Genomic DNA, 19225 nt, shown 5'->3' with positions numbered 1-19225 from the left:
TGACATATCCTGAGACATCAAGGAATAATCAGTCTGGTTTTGGAAGAGAGTATTGAATTAAGCTTGTAGGTGGAGACCAACGTTTGAGTAGAGCATGTATGCCTGAATGGATGTCGGTTGCAGTAGTTAACCAGAGATGTAGAGGGTTGCACAGGATAGAAAAGTGTGGACTGAAGACCACAACAATAAGTAGTTTTAGAATGTTGCAGACAGGTGCAAGGTATGGCACAGCACAGGAACGGGCTACGAAGATGAATATTACATGGCAGTGCACACAATGTAGTGGTTTTCAGTCAAGTAACTGATGGGCTGGATTGCTAGTGTAACCCTGTTGATAATGTATTGAGAGCTTTGGTGTATCAGGAAATATTGAGCCTGTTATTTATTTTATTTACACATGTTCCGTAGGACCAAATTGAGGAGCAAATCTCCAAGGTCATGGAACGTGCCAGTACTTGAAATTACAACATAAAAGTAATAACAGATAAAAATAAAATGTTTATGAACCCGAAAAAAGTCAAGCCATAAGTTTAAGTAAACATATTGTTTGTCAAACTCTGCCCATCTGAATCCTTCAAAATAAATCTGTACGTGACCTCAGTAGCCAAAGCTTTATCGCTCCACAACAATGTAAAAATGTTGGCCTCAGCAGAAATGGTTTAATCTGCAAATATAAGATTACCTGTAATTTTTGAATGACCTTTTTTTTTTTTTTTGGGGGGGGGGGGGGGGCATTGTCTTGTAATCAGATAAATATAGTATTTGCTTTGAAGTACTGAATCTAGCCAGGTTTAATATTCCATAAAATCTTATCTATTTCACTAGGCAACAGTATGGAAAAACTACCTTACAGAAGTCAAGGAAAAGAAATTAAATCTTTACGGCTTACTAGCGGTCTTTCAGTCTTGAGGATGAAATAGTGTGAGTTAAGTTATGCAAGTTCTCTGATTCCAACAGAGTTACCTATGTTCTCCAAAGAAGGTCATAACACACAAGCATGAAATATATTCCATTATTCTACATGAAATTTATGTCCTCAATACATGATTGTATGGGTTAATCCAAATCCCTTCGTAAAATGGGAATGAGCTGCATCTCTTTCCAACTGCTTGGAATGGTTCATTGCCTACATACTCTAAAATTTGTTCTTTCACATTCAGGTCCTCACTCTCACATAGTAATAACTGCCCTCAGCAATGATATCATTGAATGCAAAATGATGTTCTCTCGCCATTCTGTTTTGCAACCTCATTACCACAGACTATTTAGAGCCCCCTCCCGAACAGAATAACTAACATCATCCTGCCTTTTCAGCAATAACAAGTTCACAGTAGATTTGATCGAAGACAAAATACTGACAGTATTTAATTACTCCTATTTCACTGAGCTGGTGATAGGAAATACATACCTGGTTGTTCATTTAAAATTTGCATGCTCTTCCTTCTTTTCTTGGTAAGGCTCGACTTACTGTTTGGAGTCTGTGCATTTTCTGCCAAATGACTGGTTACAACTGTAAAAGAAATGACCAATGTATGTGTTATTCAACTCAAAACTATTTAATGTAACAAAATTTTCTGCTGTTATATAACTACATTAACACTGTTGACAATTCAATCCTCCACAGCCGAGACTGCTTACTCAAGATGATTCAGAACAATTTGCTTCAGGCAAACAAATTTTAATTATGCACAAGTTTTCATTTCAGCTATGCTGGCAGCAAAAATTACTAAATATTTAGGTGCAAACAATGATGCTATTTTTAAGTACATACATTTTCTGACAAATAAAATGGAACTACAGAATAGAGGTACAACGTAAATGAATATGTATTTGGAAAGAAAGACCTTATCTTTGTTCAATATTGTACTCTCTCTTTTTAATATAAAAATGACCCTTCAGGAGGCTGTCAATTTATGTTCCACAAATGTTATGGCAGTTTCAAGTGCTTCAGAACCTCTCGCTGATCCAACCAACTCCCTTGTAGCACTTTGATTACCACTAGACGTTTTTTCCTCCCCCATGAACATCTTTGCTTACTATCTCTAAGCCATTGTTTCTCAACCTGGCAGTTACGGTCCCCAAAGAGGCCACAGTGATATTAAAAGGGGGTCGAGAAGTAACCTAAACAATAGTGAAATCACTTTATGGAGAAAAAGTAGTTACTGTAAACATTTTACTTACAGTAAGTAAAAATATAATGAAAAGAAATTAATGACTGTTATGGTTGCATTTATTTTTCACTTAAGAGCTTCCCCTTTTGTTGATCTACATTAGAAACACACAAAAGTGAATTGTTTTTGAGTGATAAAAGTTGATTTTAGCACAACCGTAAATGTACAGACTTTTTCATAGATACAAGACATTGCAAAACAGAGTAATATTTTCAATGCTTCTGTGACAAAATTTTAATACTCATTTTGATAAGCAAGCTAAAACTTATTTAAATCTGTAGATGTAAATTGCAGTTTTAGTGTTTTGTCAGCAGGCCCTTCGATGACCTGGTCGTGAATCTCATATGATAACTTAAAAGCAGCTGCAACAACACTTCCACTGAACAGATTCAGTACCCATCACTTTGAGAACTCATTTTTATCTTATCTGAAATAATACATCAACAGAGGTTCAGCTCATGGAAATACATGTGTAAGCAATATAAACTGTGGTTAATAACTGTATCTTATTCATTCAACTTTTTCTCAATATAATCCAAATTGAGTGGGACCATGTCGAAATATTTGCTTTGAAGGCTAATAACCCAGATATTAAGCTTCTTAATGACAAAAACTTGTGATTAATAACATGTTTTTATTACATCCTTTTCAATTCACATTAATTGAAATGCAACAATACATAGTCTAACACTGCCTCCCAGAGTCCAAAATTGGCTGACTTACTTCCAATATCAAATCAATGACAACACGTTGAACCACTATCACAGATGACAGAGAACAATATTTATGATAAAAACACACCAAATGTTAATAATTTTCATGAACAAATTCCATATTTATGTAGCGAACATTATTTATGGAATTACGATACACAATTTTTGCATTCAAGACTACTGGTAATTTGATCACAGAAGCTGTTTTGAAACTTTCTCTACAATTAATGTGCATTTTAAAGTCAGTTTTCCTCAGAACATGACCTTTTTAAGAGCTGTTTATTAAACTGAAAGTGTAAGAGCCAACGACATACACTAATTATCTTGTAAAAGTATTTTGTAAAACCAATGAGAAAGGTGTTTGTTTATCCTGGGAAATATTATTAATTCATCTTGCAATTCCAATATCTGGGGGACACTTTTCCCTCTCATAACCATATAACTGCCGCATGGGAAGGAGAGATTTTATTTTCACCCATTATATTGTATAGTTCAGCAACCAGTGTGCTACATAAAACTTAATGAAATCAACCATTTTTACAGCTAAACAAAGAATTTGAGATTTTTTGTGACAAGATCATGTCTGAAAGAAGCAATGCATCCATTCTGCGCATGGATGATCTTTTAATATTTTCATTAATCCACTTTTCTTTCCTGTTAATGCCTTTGTACTATCACTACGTATTGCAATATGTTTCGGTCAATCTATGTTGGTATACTTTCTAGTAGCCTCACAACAAATTTAAATGACACTGTCCAGTTGCAAGACCCTGTACTGTTTTGCAAAATAACATATTTTCTTTGAGTGATGTGTCTATTACATACATACCTCACAAAACAGAAGAACTGAGACATGTTTGCTACATCTGTGGTTTCATCAAACTGAATACTGAAAAATCCAGGATGGAAGTAACAATACCAGAGAAGGAAAGTTGCTACTCAACATATAGTGGAGATGCTGAGTCGCGATAGGCACAATAAAAAGATTCACACACTCATAGCTTTCGGCCATCAAGTCTTTGTCAAGAGCACACACACACACACACACACACACACACACACACACACACACACACGCGCGCGCGCAAATGCAACTTTCACGCACCCTGCAGTCTCAGAGCTGAAACTACACTGCAAGCAGCAGCACCAATGCATGATGGGAGTGGCGACTGGGTGGGGGTAAGGAGGAGGCTGGGATGGGGAGGGGGAGTGATAGTATGGTGGGAGTGGCGGACAGTGAAGTGTTGCAGTTTAGATGGAGGGCAGGAGAGAAGGTGCGGAAGGGGGGGGGGGGGTAAGTAGTGGAAAGGAGAGAAATAAAAGTAAATTAAAAGACTGGGTGTGGCAGTGAAATGTAGGCTGTGTAGTGCTGGAATGGGAACAGGGAGGGGGCTGGATGGGTGAGGACTGTGACTAATGAAGGTTGACGCCAGGAGGGTTACGGGAACATAGGATGTATTGCAACGAAAGTTCCCACCTGCACAATTCAGAAAAGCTGGTTTTGGTGGGAAGGATCCACATGGCACAGGCTGTGAAGCAGTCATTGAGATGAGGGGTATTAGGGGTATCATGTTTGGTAGCGTGTTGCTGAACACACTGCCAAACATGATACCCCTCATCTCAATGACTGCTTCACAGCCCGTGCCATATGGATCCTTCCCACCAACACCAGCTTTTCTGAACTGCGCAGGTGGGAACTTTCGTTGCAATACATCCTATGTTCCCGTAACCCTCCTGGCGTCAACCTTCGTTAGTCACAGTCCTCACCCATCCAGCCCCCTCCCTGTTCCCATTCCAGCACTACACAGCCGTCATTTCACCGCCACACCCAGTCTTTTAATTTATTTTTATTTCTCTCCTTTCCACTACTTACCCCCTCCCCCCTCCGCACCTTCTCTCCTGCCCTCCGTCTAAACTGCAACATTTCACTGTCCACCACTCCCACCATACTATCCCTCCCCCTCCCAGCCCCAGCCTCCTCCTTACCCCCACCCAGTCGCCACTCCCATCATGCACTGGTGCTGCTGCTCGCAGTGTAGTTTCAGCTCTCTGAGACTGGAGGTGTGTGTTTGTGTGTGTACTGCTGACAAAGGCTTAATGGCCAAAAACTATGAGTGTGTGACTCTTAATTGTGCCTACCGCGACTCAGCATCTCCGCTATATGGCGAGTAGCAACTTTCCTTCTCTGGTATTGAATACTGAAAAATTCACTTTAATCCACTTGATGAGTTATCTGACTTCAAAAATCGTCAACCATTTCATTGATATGCCTCGATATTGTGTTATTAGAAGGCAGAATTTTTTTTTCTCCGTTATTTTGCTTCTTCCACACCTCCAAAAATACTGTCACATCAACAGCAGCAGGCAATATGAGATTTTCGGTAACTGAATGGGGTTTGGATATCCTAGTATTCTTAATGCTACAACATAAAACATTTCAACTATACTTTTATCAGCACTGCCAGCTTACAAATAAAAGGTTGCTGATTTCTCCAAGTATGTAACTATCCTTTGAAAAATTCAAGATATTTACTATTCAAGTGTCTAATTTTGACAGCTTCAACCTTTCATCAGAGAGAACGTGAAAGCAAACAACACGCTGTGTACCCAATGAGATAAAATCATAATTTAAATGTCAACTGTCATTGTACACCCTTGTCTTCAACACTGGATGCAGATGGCTCACTTCATTTTTCCACAAATTTATCTATGTTGCATAAGAGAGGGAAAAAGAAGGACCAAACCATTTTCATGGTTAACTGCAGGCTAAAATAAAAGCACCAGATGCACGCTACGCAATCGAAACTTAACTGAAGTTATGAAATCTTAAGCACCAAGTTTACACTGGTGACATCTTTTTCAAACACATTCATATGCATGTTCAAACATGCTCTCATAGTGAATATCATAAAAGAAGATAAAATTACTAAGAGCACATACAGATCAACATGGAAATTTCTCATGAATGTATATGTCATACACAAATGTTCTTACACTGCCCCAAAAATACAGCAACCCAAAATAATAGAAATAGTTTTATTACATTTTATACTGTTGTTATTCTCTTAATGTATAAAATTTGTGTAATGTGTTTATATAATATTAAATAATTTTTTCATTCAGAATCACAGTCAAAATTCCATTAGTAATAGTGCTGTGAAATAGTAATTTTATTTATATTTGCCTTTTGTGTGTGTGTGTGTGTGTGTGTGTGTGTGTGTGTGTGGGGGGGGGGGGGGGGGGGGGGATGATGATGATGCAGAACTAAGAGGTTGAGCATTGCTGTTCTAAGCTTACCATTATGCACAAATTCATCATTGTCTGCCTGAACAACAACAACAACAACAACTTCAGTAAGTTTGATTTTAGGTAGCTTACTCCAGTTAACTCAAAGGTTCAACTGCCCTATATGTAGCATGCTTAATGTGAATGGCAATGGGATCCTATGACAGCTTCAGAAGCAGGGTTTGAAGAAACTGTTTCTGATATCATTTGTAATTATCAATAATTCCCTGACCCATGGATTGAACTAGGCTTGTAAAATTTTGTGAGAGGATATTCACAATTATTTTCCCCACTTTTCAACTGAGTTTCTCTAGATCAAAAAGCAACTGTTCTACAACATTGCCCGTTAACCACATAGCCAACAAATATTCTTCAGCTCCAAAGAGAAAACTGTGAAAACAACCAGGAAAGATCTGCATACATGCATATGTTTGAATGATTTTTCTTTTCTAAAAGTTCTGCCAGACAGTGACATTGTAAATACATCACTGATCTGTGTAATTGCCAAATCGGGCAGGGATGCATGTTTCACGCAAGATAGCTCCCTGGGCCACAAGAGCATCACCCAGAGCCTGCCTTTCGTGTTTATATGTATCTGAGGCCTGCAGTAACACCAGTGTGCCCATCTTAATGGACTCCATAACCTGAGGACTGATTTGGTCTTTGAACTTTACATAGGACCAAGTTTTATATGTTGCCAAATGACAAGTGCTGTCTCTGGAAATTGTGACAAGTGATTTGTGACATCAGACACCTGCATTGCTATGCAGTATGTAGGACAACCATGAAGTACTCCCGTTATCACAGCCAGAGAAGTTTCATTTGAGGAGCACGAAAGTTGCTGAAACAGTAGCAGCAGTAGCAGTCACAGCCACTCACACAATCACCGTTATGTTGATTGTAGATCTACACGGATTCTGCTATAAATGGAATTGCAAGTCAGCATATAACAAATCCTGCATCAAATCCTTAGACACAGTGATCCATTTGGCACTGGAATAAAACGTTTGTTCAATGGGATATTGTAAGTCAGATCCTTCCCTAGAAGAAGATATGTGAATCACCAAAGCTACTGAAATAATCCAAGCAGCACAAGCTTTATCAACAGACTGTGAGCTTTCCAGACTTCCTCATTTACCATCAAGCACTCAAACCCACTGCACATCATGTGGCACATAAGAGCAGGAAGTTATAACACAACTACTTTGCAGCATGAGTTTTACTGCTACCTGACAACAAAATATTACCAACATATTTTATCTCTAATTTATTTAGCCCCTAACACTGGCATTTGACAAAAGGATGACATACCCATTCCTTCATTTTCTTCCTCCCATTTGCTCTTCCTTTTATTCGATTTTCTTTGGCTTGATTTTCTATCTGGGAAATTTTCTACTGAGATAAAGGGTGCACCTGAAACATGAAAAGAAAAGTACCAGTATTGAAAAACACTGATGTTACACACAAAGAGAACACTGCAGCTTTCATGATTCCTTTAACTTTATAAACTGCAATGCAACAATTATTCAAAAACTAAACAGTGTAAGCACAAAGGTGTTGAACTTATTTTGACCAGAATAATGCTTTACTGTGTATGGTCTTATTGGAGAGTGATTACAATGCATTAAATTAGTTTCTATTGTCAGAACAAAATACCTGACTTGTACCTATAGTGGAGCAGACAATACCAGTAAAACCACCTTGGGATGGGGAGAACATTAATCACTCAAGATGATCCTGATGTACTTTCACAGTAGGAATAATATATTACATGGTACTTCTTTTTGGTTACATAGAAAAATAACGAACACTCAATTTTTTTAAAATATTTCTAATGATCGGAAGACTACTTACGCTAGAGTCAGATACTAAAAAAACTTAGTTATAAACACTATGCAAATAAAACAATGATTAATAATTTGTAAGTATAAATAGACTGATTTGCTATATTCCAGTTCTTGTGCATTTCATTATCATCTTTACTCCCAGCTAAAACACTGTGTATTCTATTATACCATCACTTTTAAAAAATCCAGTGATATCGATTTTGTTATTTTGGTTTCTTGCAATTAACGAAGATGTAAATGCTGATACTGACACTTTTCTTCTTGAGTTAGAGTGGTGTTGGCTAGCAGTATGGTTTTATTTTATAAATGCAGTCAAACTGTAGGTTTTGTCATAATACGAACTTAAAAAATATTGCTGTTAGGCCTTTTATTCACCCACTCTGACAATTTCTGTCATGCTGTGCCTGTATTTGGCCTAAATAACTAGTTAAGGGGGACCAACAGTTTAACACAGAAAATGTGTCACAGTGCAATGAAATGCACAAACCACGGATACATAAACACTGGCATGATAGGAGTTAAACTCACCAAGCCTTGAAACAAGTAGAATAGTTTGCGTTCAAATTGTTCTCTGTGGGTATTCTGAAGTTCACGTTCGTAATTCTTTTTCAGATATAGTGCCAAAAATATTAATTCATTCCTCCAGTATTTTTACAAAATAGCTGTCAAAAAGGCTTACATACCTGGTTCTTCATTTTCTTTTTCCCTCCCTATACTCCTTTTAGTACGAAAAGATTTCCTCACTGGAGTCTGTATAGTTTCTTTTGAACTGATAGAGGTACCTGTATAATAACAACAAACAAACATATAATACATCACATATAGACGAAAAAAAACAGTGAAGCAACAGTCATGATAGTTAAGAATATTAAACTAAGCATTCAGTCATTAAGGACAACTTAATTAATGTAGAAGTACTAATTACCTGACAACAGAAGCCCTCAAAATTTATTTAAAAAGCAACTGTGTTACAAATAGTTACAGAACTGCACTTTAGATATGACCTAAAGGCTAAAAAGAACATTGTTATCACACAACACAGAAAGCAAGATTGGTCCTACAGATAATACAGTTTGTTGAGCTAAAAGATAGAGTTGTAAAACTACCGGACACTGCCATACTTTCCTAGTATCTTTGGTCAGTTAAGGTTGGACCCGCACAACAATTGCTTTCTTTATGTATATGATTAGTGTCTTACTAGATCCCTCAAAAAAATGAACATAGTGAACTGAGTGAGGATATATAAAAGGCCGAGTAACCTATGGAACATTTTTGTTCTACAGAGTCATCCTCCTGTCTGTTACTTAAGTATAAATAGTATTTAAGTAATACTGAAATTTTAATATTTAATAAAGGTTTTATTCGAAAACAATTGATTTGTAGTGTGAAACAGAGGGAAGTTGCAGTGTGTGTGTGCGCGCGTGTGTGTGTGTGTGTGTGTGTGTCTATATATATATATATATATATATATATATATATATATATAAAATGAAGAAGAATTTTCTATTGAGTATAAAATAACAACAATAATTATATGTACTTTTTATGTTTGTGGGTATAAACTGTACTTGCATCGAAAGTAATAGCTTTGGTCATATAAAAATGCAGAAGTTCCATGATCAACTAATTTTTATCACTCACAAAATACAATTTATATTCTGTAAGGATATAAAATACACAATGAATTAACACCTCAAACCACAGAATGTGCACAAAGAAATGATGATAACAAGGACCATGAAGTGTTGAAATAATTCATAGCTGTGTATGTGGTGCATTTACAGTCTGTTCTTTACATTCTAGTTCTAATTTCACATTAATTACAAAGTTAACAACTGTCAAACGATACTTGGCAGTAGCCTACATATGGAGAATTTGTGAATTGACATTAATAACAAATAAAATCATAAATATTAATTAATATGTCATATCATAAAGTGGATACATTATTTTTTTAAGTATACAGTGTTGAGATCATTAAAAAACAATTCAGACCTATGAGACTAGTGGTTTGTCTATAAATTTGGTTTTCACAAAACTATTTTTCTAAAAACTTTGTTTCCATGCTTTGGGCCCTTATGGTTATCAGTGCCTCAAATTGTATTACTTTCCATTACCCTTGTTTCACTTTTTTATGTTTATCTTATAATTTCTTTCCAAGACACTAGCCATTTTATTCAATTGCTCTTCAAAATACTCAGCCCATATCTGACAATAGTACAATGTCCCCGACAAACCTCAATGGTTTTATAATTTCTCCCTGAACCTTAATTTCATTTCCAAAATTCTTCTTTGTTTCCTTTACCACTGGCTGAAGGAACAAATTGGACAACAGGCTACAATCCAGTCTCTCTCCAGTCTCATTCACTGCCTCCCCTTCATGTGTTTCAAACTTTATTACACCATCTGGTTTTTGGACAAGCTGTTAAAACATTTTGCTCCCTGCATTTTACCACCCCAGCTACCTACAGAATTACAAAGACTATACTTCAGTCAGCAATGTCAAAATTTCTCTCTAAATCACATATCCTATAAACATAGGTGTTTCTTTCTTTATTCTGTCTTCTAAGGTAAGACGTAGGGTCAAGTATTGCCTCACATGCTCCTACATTTCTCCAAAACCAAAACTGATCTTCTCCAAGGTACGAGGGTGGTTTGAAAAGTTCTCGGCACACCACGAGAGGTCAGCGCTAGCACAACAAGTTTTTCACATAATATTCACTGGATTGTTTCTAAACATGTGCCATGTCAGTGCTCTTGGAAGAGAGCTGTGGCTCTGTTGTTGTTCCCGTGTAGTGATTTGTGAAGCTGGAGAAAAAAATAAATAAATTAAAAATATCGAGTTTCGATTGGTTGGTTGGTTGATTGGGGTTGAAGGGACTAAACAGTAATGTCTTCAGTCCCTTGTTTCAGAGGTGGTCCATTCAGGTGGATTTACATCTCAGAAGAGCCATAACGACAAAAGTCTAAAAAACGTGAAAGTGAAGTTGCATTGTCACCGGTGAAAACCAAAGGAGGGAAGTCAACAAGTGGGCAACCCCAAGGCTATGCTAGAGGCAGGAAAGATCCCACCTCTGATGCAGTACAGGAAAGACCACTTGCTATTCAAAAGCATTCAACCACTGGAATGTAAAAGTGCGTATTGCGAAGTGTAAGTGCGTACCGAATCTAAAAGCAACAAAAACAGAATAAATGGGAGAGAAAAAAGGATAGAGGATCTTGGCCAGGGAGGGGAGTCAGGAATCTCCAAACACAACTTACAGTGGTAGACACCACAACCATCAACGCCCTGCCCCTCCTCCAGAGGGAGATTAAAAACCTTAGAACTGAAAATAAAAATCTCTTTTATGGAGGAAACTGAGAACCAGTTCAACCATCCGGGAATCATCTGCCAATATTAAAGGTAAAGTCCGGGGAAGTCCATACTTAGTACACAGAGCCAAAAGAAGGGAGCATTCCACCAAAATGTGGGCTACTGACTGGAAGACCCCACAACCACAAAGTGGGGGTGGCATTACGCAAAAGAAAACCATGGGTCAGCCTGGTATGGCCAATGCGGAGACGACACAGGGTGGTCGAGTCCTTTTGGGAAAAGGTGGAAGGAAGAACGCCAGGGGACAGATGTCACCTCAATAGCATGACGTTTACTAGATAGGGAGGTAGCCTCCCAAGAGTTGTCACGATTGTGCGAACTGGGATTTGATATAAGCCTTAAATCCGCAACAGGAGGTGTTACAGGGAAGGGGAGGTAAGTGACACCTCCTCCAGCCAAATGATCAGTAAGCTCATAACCTGGGATACCCACATGGTCAGGGACCCAAAGGAAGTCAACGGAACAAGTAGCATGGAGAAGATCGGCGAGATGGTCATGGATGGCCGAGACCAAGGGATGGTGGGAAAAACACCGGTCAATAGCCTGAAGGCCACTCATTGAGTCCGTACATAACAAAACGCGGTTGAGTTGGGACTGTTTAATAAAGATAAGGGCCTGGGAAATTGCCATCAATTCTGCAGTGAACACACCACATGCAGCTGGCACGAGACGATTTTCCACGCCAACAGAGGACATGAAGGCATATCCCACATGATAAGCAGATTTAGAGCCATCGGTGTAAAAAAAAAACAGCATCCTGAAACTACCATAAAATTCAGCGGAAAAAACAATGGAACACCATCAGGGGAATGGAATCTCTCTGAACTCGGCGGAGATCCATCCGAATCTGGGGCCGAGGAACTAACCAAGAAGGGGTGTTGGGGAGGGAATGTGGGAGACAGGATAAAGAAGGAAGCCGAAAATCACGGCGAAGAGACGCAAGCGGAGCCCAACCGGTAAACCCGCCTGAGGGCGGGAATCATTTGGGCAATGTCCTTGGTCAGGGAACAGGATAGAATAGGAAGGATGAGTGGGAGATGAATGGACAGTGATTGCATAAGAAACCATAATCTGGGACCGCTGAACAGGAAGAGGGAGGGAGATCCCAGCTTCAACCAGGAGATTATCAACATGGCTTGTAGGGAAGGCATCAGTGGCCAAACGGATACCACAATGGTGGATGGGATCCAGGAGGCGCAATGTGGAAAGAACAGCCGAACCATAAACTTGACAACCATAGACCAATCGAGACAGCACTAAAGCCCGATAAAGGTGGAGAAGAGTGGAACAAGAGGTGTGAGCAAGGAAGCGAAGGACATTGAGTTTATGGAAACAATCTATCTTCAGAAGTCTGATATGAGGCAGCCAAGTGCACTTGTTGTCGAAAAGAAGATCCAGGAAACGAAACTGTGGGGCCACAGGTAATCATTGTACATCGAGGCAGATCTCCAGATCAGGGTCGATCATGGTACAGCGACAGAAGTGGTCCACCTGTGATTTTAAAGGAGAGAATTGAAACCCGTACGAGAGGGTCCATGCAGATGCACGTCGTATAGCACCCTGGAGCTGCCGCTCTGCAGAGGCCTTCGAAGAGAACTAACCCAAGTGCAGAAATCATCCACATACAGAGCAGGGGTGACCAAAGGACCGACGGAGGCCACAACTCCATCTATAGCAATGAGGAAAAGAAGTACACTCAATACAGAACCCTGTGGGATGCCATTCTCCTGAGTCTGTGGAGAACTAAAAACAGTACCAACCCAAACCCTGAACGACCGATGGAACAAGAACTGGCGAATAAAAATGTGAAGTGGGCCCCCAAGACCCCACTCATGAAGCGTAAATAAGATATGACAGCGCCAAACCGTGTCATAGGCCTTGCGAAGTTCAAAAGATACTGCAACCAGATGGCGGCACTGGGAAAAAGCCTGCTGAATGGTGGATTCCAAGCAAAGTAAATGATCGATCAGAGACTGCCCCTCTTGGAAGCCACACTGGTAAGGGGACAATAGATCCCGAGATTCGAGAACCCAATTGAGCCAAAGGGCTACCATCCATTGAAGTAACTTGCAAACAACGTTTGCCAGACTAACTGGCTGATAGCTTCGACAAAGAGGGGGGTCTTACCAGGCTTAAGGACGGGAACCACATTACTATCAATCCATTGAGAAGGGAAGTCACCCTGGAACCAAATACGGTTAAGCACCCGGAGAAGATGTTGTCGTCGTGGAGCACTGAGATATTGAAGCAATTGGTTATGAATGGAGTCTGGGCCAGGGGCCGTATCATGAGAAGAAGACAGCATGGAAAGAAGTTCCCATTCAGTGAAAGGTTCATTGTAAGATTCTGACTGACAAGGGGTAAAACATAAGGCGGAAGCTTCGGTCAGCTGTTTCTGGTGAAGGAAAGCAGCCGCATAGGAGTTGATGTTGATGCTGCAAAATGGGTCACAAGATGTTCCGAGAGAATCAACGGGTCCGTGAAAAGGCCATCTGGGAGGGTAATGCCCGGGAGGGTACACTGCCAATGGCAACCTTGAAGAGAGCAAAGTGTAGCCCATACCCATGCCATCGAGACAGTAGAACCGAGGGAAGAAACACAGCGTTCCAAATATACCCGTTTGATTAAGTAATGGGCTTTGGCGCGAAGGCGTTTAAAGGCAACAAGATTGGCAGCGGATGGGTGCCTATTAAGGAGTTGCAAAGCTCGACGGCGATCACGGAGGGCAAAGGCAATGGCCGTACTCCACCACAGGACTTGTCAGCAGCGAAATGGCCCAGATGAGCATGGGATAGCAAGGCTGGCAGTGCGAACAATCGCATCAGTTACGTCACATAGAGCGTCATCAATACAACCTGACAAAGAGGGAGGAAAAAATTACCTGTGTAGTATATACAGGCCAATTGGCGCGTTGGAAAGACTAATGAGGTAACCTGTCCAACGGGGAGCAGGGAGGGAGCAAGAGAATCAACGGGAAGTGGTCACTATCGCAAAGGTGGTTGTGTGGCAACCAGTGTAACAAAGGGAGGAGGGAGGGAGAAGAAAGATGAAGATCAATGGCAGAAAAGGTACCATGATGGGCAGGGGCACCATCATTAAGAAGGCACAAGTAGTAGTCTGCAAGAAACTGGTCTATGAGAAGACCCCGCGATTAGATGAAAATGCACTGCCCCCCCCCCCCCCCCCCCCGCCAAAGGGATAATGAGCACTAAAATCCCCGAGGACGAGGAAATTGCTGAAGAAGGGCAGGTAAGGCAGCAGGCATAAGAGTCCTGTCAGGAGGGAGATAAAAGATTGCAAAGTGTGACCCCAGAGTCCGGGTGGACCCCAACAGCAACTGCTTTCAATGTAGTTTGAAGAGGAATCCACGTGCTAGCACTGTCCGTATGGACCAACTTACAAATGCCACCAGAGGCTGGCAGTGGGCTCAAGATTCAAGCAGTGATTAAGTACTTCGTAAAGAAATATATGAAAGCAAAGGACACACTCACCAATTTCCAGAATACACTGGGGGACTCTGCTCCCTAATATTCAACTGTTGCCAAGTGGACAAATGAATTTAAAATTGGTCGGGAGAGCTTAGATGATTGGCGCAGTGGTCAGCCAAGAGGTGTCACTATTCCAGAAATCATTGCAAAAGTGCCCAAAATCACATTTTAACTGAAGAATTAGAATTGAAAAAATTACCTGCAAGATGGATGCCGCGACTTGACGCTGGGTCAAAAACGTGCCGTTGCCATGACAAAATTACAAAACTAAGGTATGAATTGTTGCTGCACCTGCCTTATTCACCTAATATGGCTCCATCAGACTTCCATCTCTTCCCAAAACTGAAAATTTTTCTTGGTGGACGAAGATTCACCACAAACAAAGAATTGATGGCCAGAGTTGACAACTATTTCGCAGGCCTGGAGGAAACTATTTTTGAGGTGGGATCAAGGCACTGGAACATTGTTGGACCAAGTGCATTAATCTACATTCTACAAGGAGACTATATTGAAAAATAAAAAAGTTTCAGTGATGTCCATACTTTTTTCCTATTCCATTCTGAGAACTTTTCAAACCACCCTCATAGGCTGCTCCCAGATTTTTCATTCTTCTGTAAAGAATTCATGTCAGTATTTTATGGCAATGACTCATTAAAATGAGATGTCTGTAATATTGACACACATCAGCATGTTCCTTCTTTGGAATTAGAATTATTACCTCATGCCGGAAGTCTGAGGGTATTTCAGTCATGGCTAGCTCTTTCAAGGATCTCAATATTTCTCTTGGGATGTCATCTGCTACAGAGGCCTCTTGTTCCACTTAGATCTTTCGGTGCAATGCGAAATTCTTCTCGCAGTATCAGATTTTCTATCTCATCTCCACTTACTTCCTTTTCTTTTTCTATATGGACCTGAAGTTAGATTTCCTTATAGACACACGCTATATATTCCTCCTACCATTCAAAGGAGGAGTGGAGATTAGAGCTGAACATCCCAACGACATTGAGGTCATTAGAGACTGAGCACAAGCTCAGAGTGTTTCAAAGGTGGGGAAGGATATTGGCTGTGGCCTTTCAAAGGAATCACCCAGGCATTTGCCTGAAGCGATTTAGGGAAATGATGGAAAACCAAAAAGGATAGCTGAACGCAGAGTTGAACCGTAGTGCTCCCATATGGAGTACAGTATGCTGAACATTGCACCAACTTGCTCAGGTTCTACCTAGCACATTTACTTTTTTGCTTGTAGTGGCTTCCCAACTGAGCTCTTTATTTACCTTTTCTCCAAAAGTTCTCTCTAATTTTCCTATAGACTGCATCTATCATTCCCCCACTCAAGCATGTTTCTACACTAGTGCATTTGTCCTCTTAGTTATTGCTACTTCACTATTTTCTGTCAATCTCTTTCTTTATGCATCCATGTTCCTTTCTGGCAGCTTCACTTCTATATTTTCTCCTCTTGTCAATTAAATCCAATAGTACTACTAGGCTCTGTCATTTTACCTAAGTTATCCTCTGCTGCCTTCACTACTTCATCTCTCTTAGTTATCCAGTCATCTTCAATTTTATTCCTTTCCCCTGTTTCAGTCCAACATCACCTAACGCCCCTTGAACTCTCAACAAGCTCCAATTCTTCATTCTGTTGTTGCAACACCCTTGTTCTGGGCTTCAAAACCAATTGATAAGCACGCAGGTGACATGCATGGGGAATGCTGCTGCCAGGTGCTGCAATACTGGAGGCACAGCATGAAGCAAGACACCAGTCCATTAAAGCAGTCAACTGAATTTCCATATGCCAAGGTCCAACAAAGCACTACATTAGTTGTTTACATGACCGAAAGTTTGTCCCATCACACAAAAACTGGGCAAAGCAGACAAAAATACTTAGCCCACCAGACCCTAGCGACCCTGCCTTTGACTTCTGACAGTGCTATGACATACTCCACAACAGCCATCTGTCCCACATGGGCCAAGCAGCTTCAACTACGTTTAGCAGTGTCATTAGCTAGATTCTGCTCTACAAGCCACTATAAGACCTAATGGTTACAGGCCTCGAGCCAGTGCCACTAAGGGAGGACTGTCTCTAGAGTGTTTTCAACAGGCCTTCAGAAACCCTGCAGTTTTGCAATTTCTGTTTCGAAATTCTTGTCTTATCATTATATGATCAATCTGAAATCTTCCATTGCCCCTAGTTCTCTTCCACATATATAGCCTTCTTTCATGATTCTTAAACTACGTGGTGACGATGATTAAATTACACTCTGTGCAATATTGTAGCAGGCTGGTTACTCTTTCTATTCCCCAGTTCATGTTCTCCAACTATTTTTCCTTCTCTTCCATTTCCTACTTTGAATCCCAGTTACCAATCACAAATTATGATCTCCATTAATTAAATAATTTCCTTTATCTCATCATTGTCTTTCAATCTCTTCTTCATCTGCAGAGCTTGTTGGCATATAAACTTTGTGGTGAGTGTCTGCTTTGTGTTAATCTTGGCTATGGTAACATGTTCATTAGGCCATTAATAGTTAGTTCACCTGTATTCCTATTTTATTATTCATTATAAGTCCTATCCTTCTGTTAGCCCTGTTTGATTTTGTGCTGATAACGTGTACTGACCTGACTGCAAGTCGGGTTGTCCTTGCCAACCCACTTCACTAATCTCCACTACATCTAACTTAAACCTACGTATTCCCCTTCTTAAATTCTCTAACCTACCTACCCTATGAAGAGATCTAACATTCCATACACACTGATTCAAATATTGCCAGCTTTGTTTTCCATGATGATTATGTTCTCCTGAGTAGTCCCCATCCAGAGATCCAAATGGTGGACTATTATAATGAAGAGGATGCAATCATCACTATGCCATACAGTAGAGCTGCATGCTCTCAGAAGAAAGCCTGTAGTTTCCTCCTGGTTTCAGCCATTCACAGTACAGCACAGGAAGGTCATGTTTGCCAATGTTACAAGGCCAGATTGATTAGTCAATTAAACAAACTGTTGCCCCTGCAGCTACTAAATAGGCTGCTCTTCAGGAACCATAGGTTAGCCTGACCTTTCACAGATTTCCTTCCACTGTGGTTGCACCCGTGGTACAGCTACCTGTATTATTGAGGCAAGTGAGAGTGGGTTTAATATTTATGAGGAGAAATTGTTGTTATCTGTCATTGCATAATATGTCGTTTCTTCTGGGTACAAACAACCCAGAAGTGTTAATAGTGTCCCGTACGTTGTTCTTATCGTAATAAAATACTTATGTAAATAAGGGAGGGAGAAGGTGAGAAATGGCAATAGGAATACAGTAGAAATATGATGAATGGACACTGAAATGTATATTTATCCTTGCATTAACCTGATGCTCATGGCACTGAAAGTTCATTTAAGATAAGTACTGAGGCATTTCACAAGCTGTGCACTTCCTCTCCTTTCATTTTATTTTATATTTTTGACACTTCAAATATTGGACACCATAATGCTATGACAAGATACTCATCTTGAATCTCTACTTTTCTCTTTCAGAAACTATTCTGCTCTTCATGTGGAAGATACAGCCTCTGTCTAAAATATAAAGTCAGATCTCAATAACAATATTCTTTGGCAGCAACTAATGGATGTCAACAAAATATCTGTTGAGATACCTATCACGAACATTTAGCTCTGATGATCTTGTCAGTTATTTTCCCACCAGAGCATTGAGTGAGCATACCTTAGTATATTACCAAATAAAAGGAAACAGGTACTGAAATTTACTAAACAATTCGGAATGGTTTTTTAAGAACTGCAAGTTGTTTTTCATTGATAAAAATGTGTTGTGTACATCTTGCCCTCCTGCATTTTGATAATATATCTTCAGTCCTCAATTCCTTTTCGTCTATTAATCTTTAAGTTCGGCTGCACATACGTTCACATTTGCTTTACAATCTCACCCCAAACATTTCAATTAAAATAACCATTTAATATTATCTCTGTCTGTTTAGAAACGAAAACTTTAAAATAATCCACCTACATGCTTCATATATAAATCAAAATTAGCAGCTGACTGCCAGTAATTGTTTTATAAACTTCCCATGAATTTTTACTCACACAGCACAACACTCAAGGTACTGTTTACAGTATCATCGTTCCTAGACTTTTATTCTTTCATAATATATGTGACAACTCCACCTTCAACATTTTCATATTGTCCTTGGAAAAAAGAACCAGTAACAAAGTTTTCACTTCAAGTCGGCATAGTGAAAAAACTAGTTGCAGCCTGGCAGCCAAATTGGCAAACACAATCAATTCATCAGATTTGTTTTAGAATTATGAACGACTACTACAGATAAAACCAATTGAAGCTGACCCATCA

General features: G+C 39.8%; 1 protein-coding gene across 3 annotated transcripts in view; it reads right to left on the bottom strand.

Annotated features, from left to right (window-relative positions):
- LOC124608622 (muscle M-line assembly protein unc-89) overlaps positions 1 to 19225 on the bottom strand; it is a 254287-nt gene that overhangs the window by 95660 nt on the left and 139402 nt on the right. For all 3 annotated transcript variants that reach the window (XM_047140002.1, XM_047140001.1, XM_047140003.1), the window contains exons 4-6: positions 8700 to 8798; positions 7481 to 7582; positions 1409 to 1510 (exon numbers count right to left, since the gene is read on the bottom strand). In XM_047140002.1, the coding sequence (XP_046995958.1) occupies positions 1409 to 1510; positions 7481 to 7582; positions 8700 to 8798 (303 nt within the window). The remainder of the gene's footprint in view (positions 1 to 1408; positions 1511 to 7480; positions 7583 to 8699; positions 8799 to 19225) is intronic.

This window comes from Schistocerca americana, chromosome 1 (genome assembly GCF_021461395.2).
Source record: "Schistocerca americana isolate TAMUIC-IGC-003095 chromosome 1, iqSchAmer2.1, whole genome shotgun sequence".
NCBI lineage: Eukaryota > Metazoa > Arthropoda > Insecta > Orthoptera > Acrididae > Schistocerca > Schistocerca americana.
Note: the sequence above shows the minus strand (reverse complement) of the source record. Positions and strands in the feature narration are given on the sequence as shown.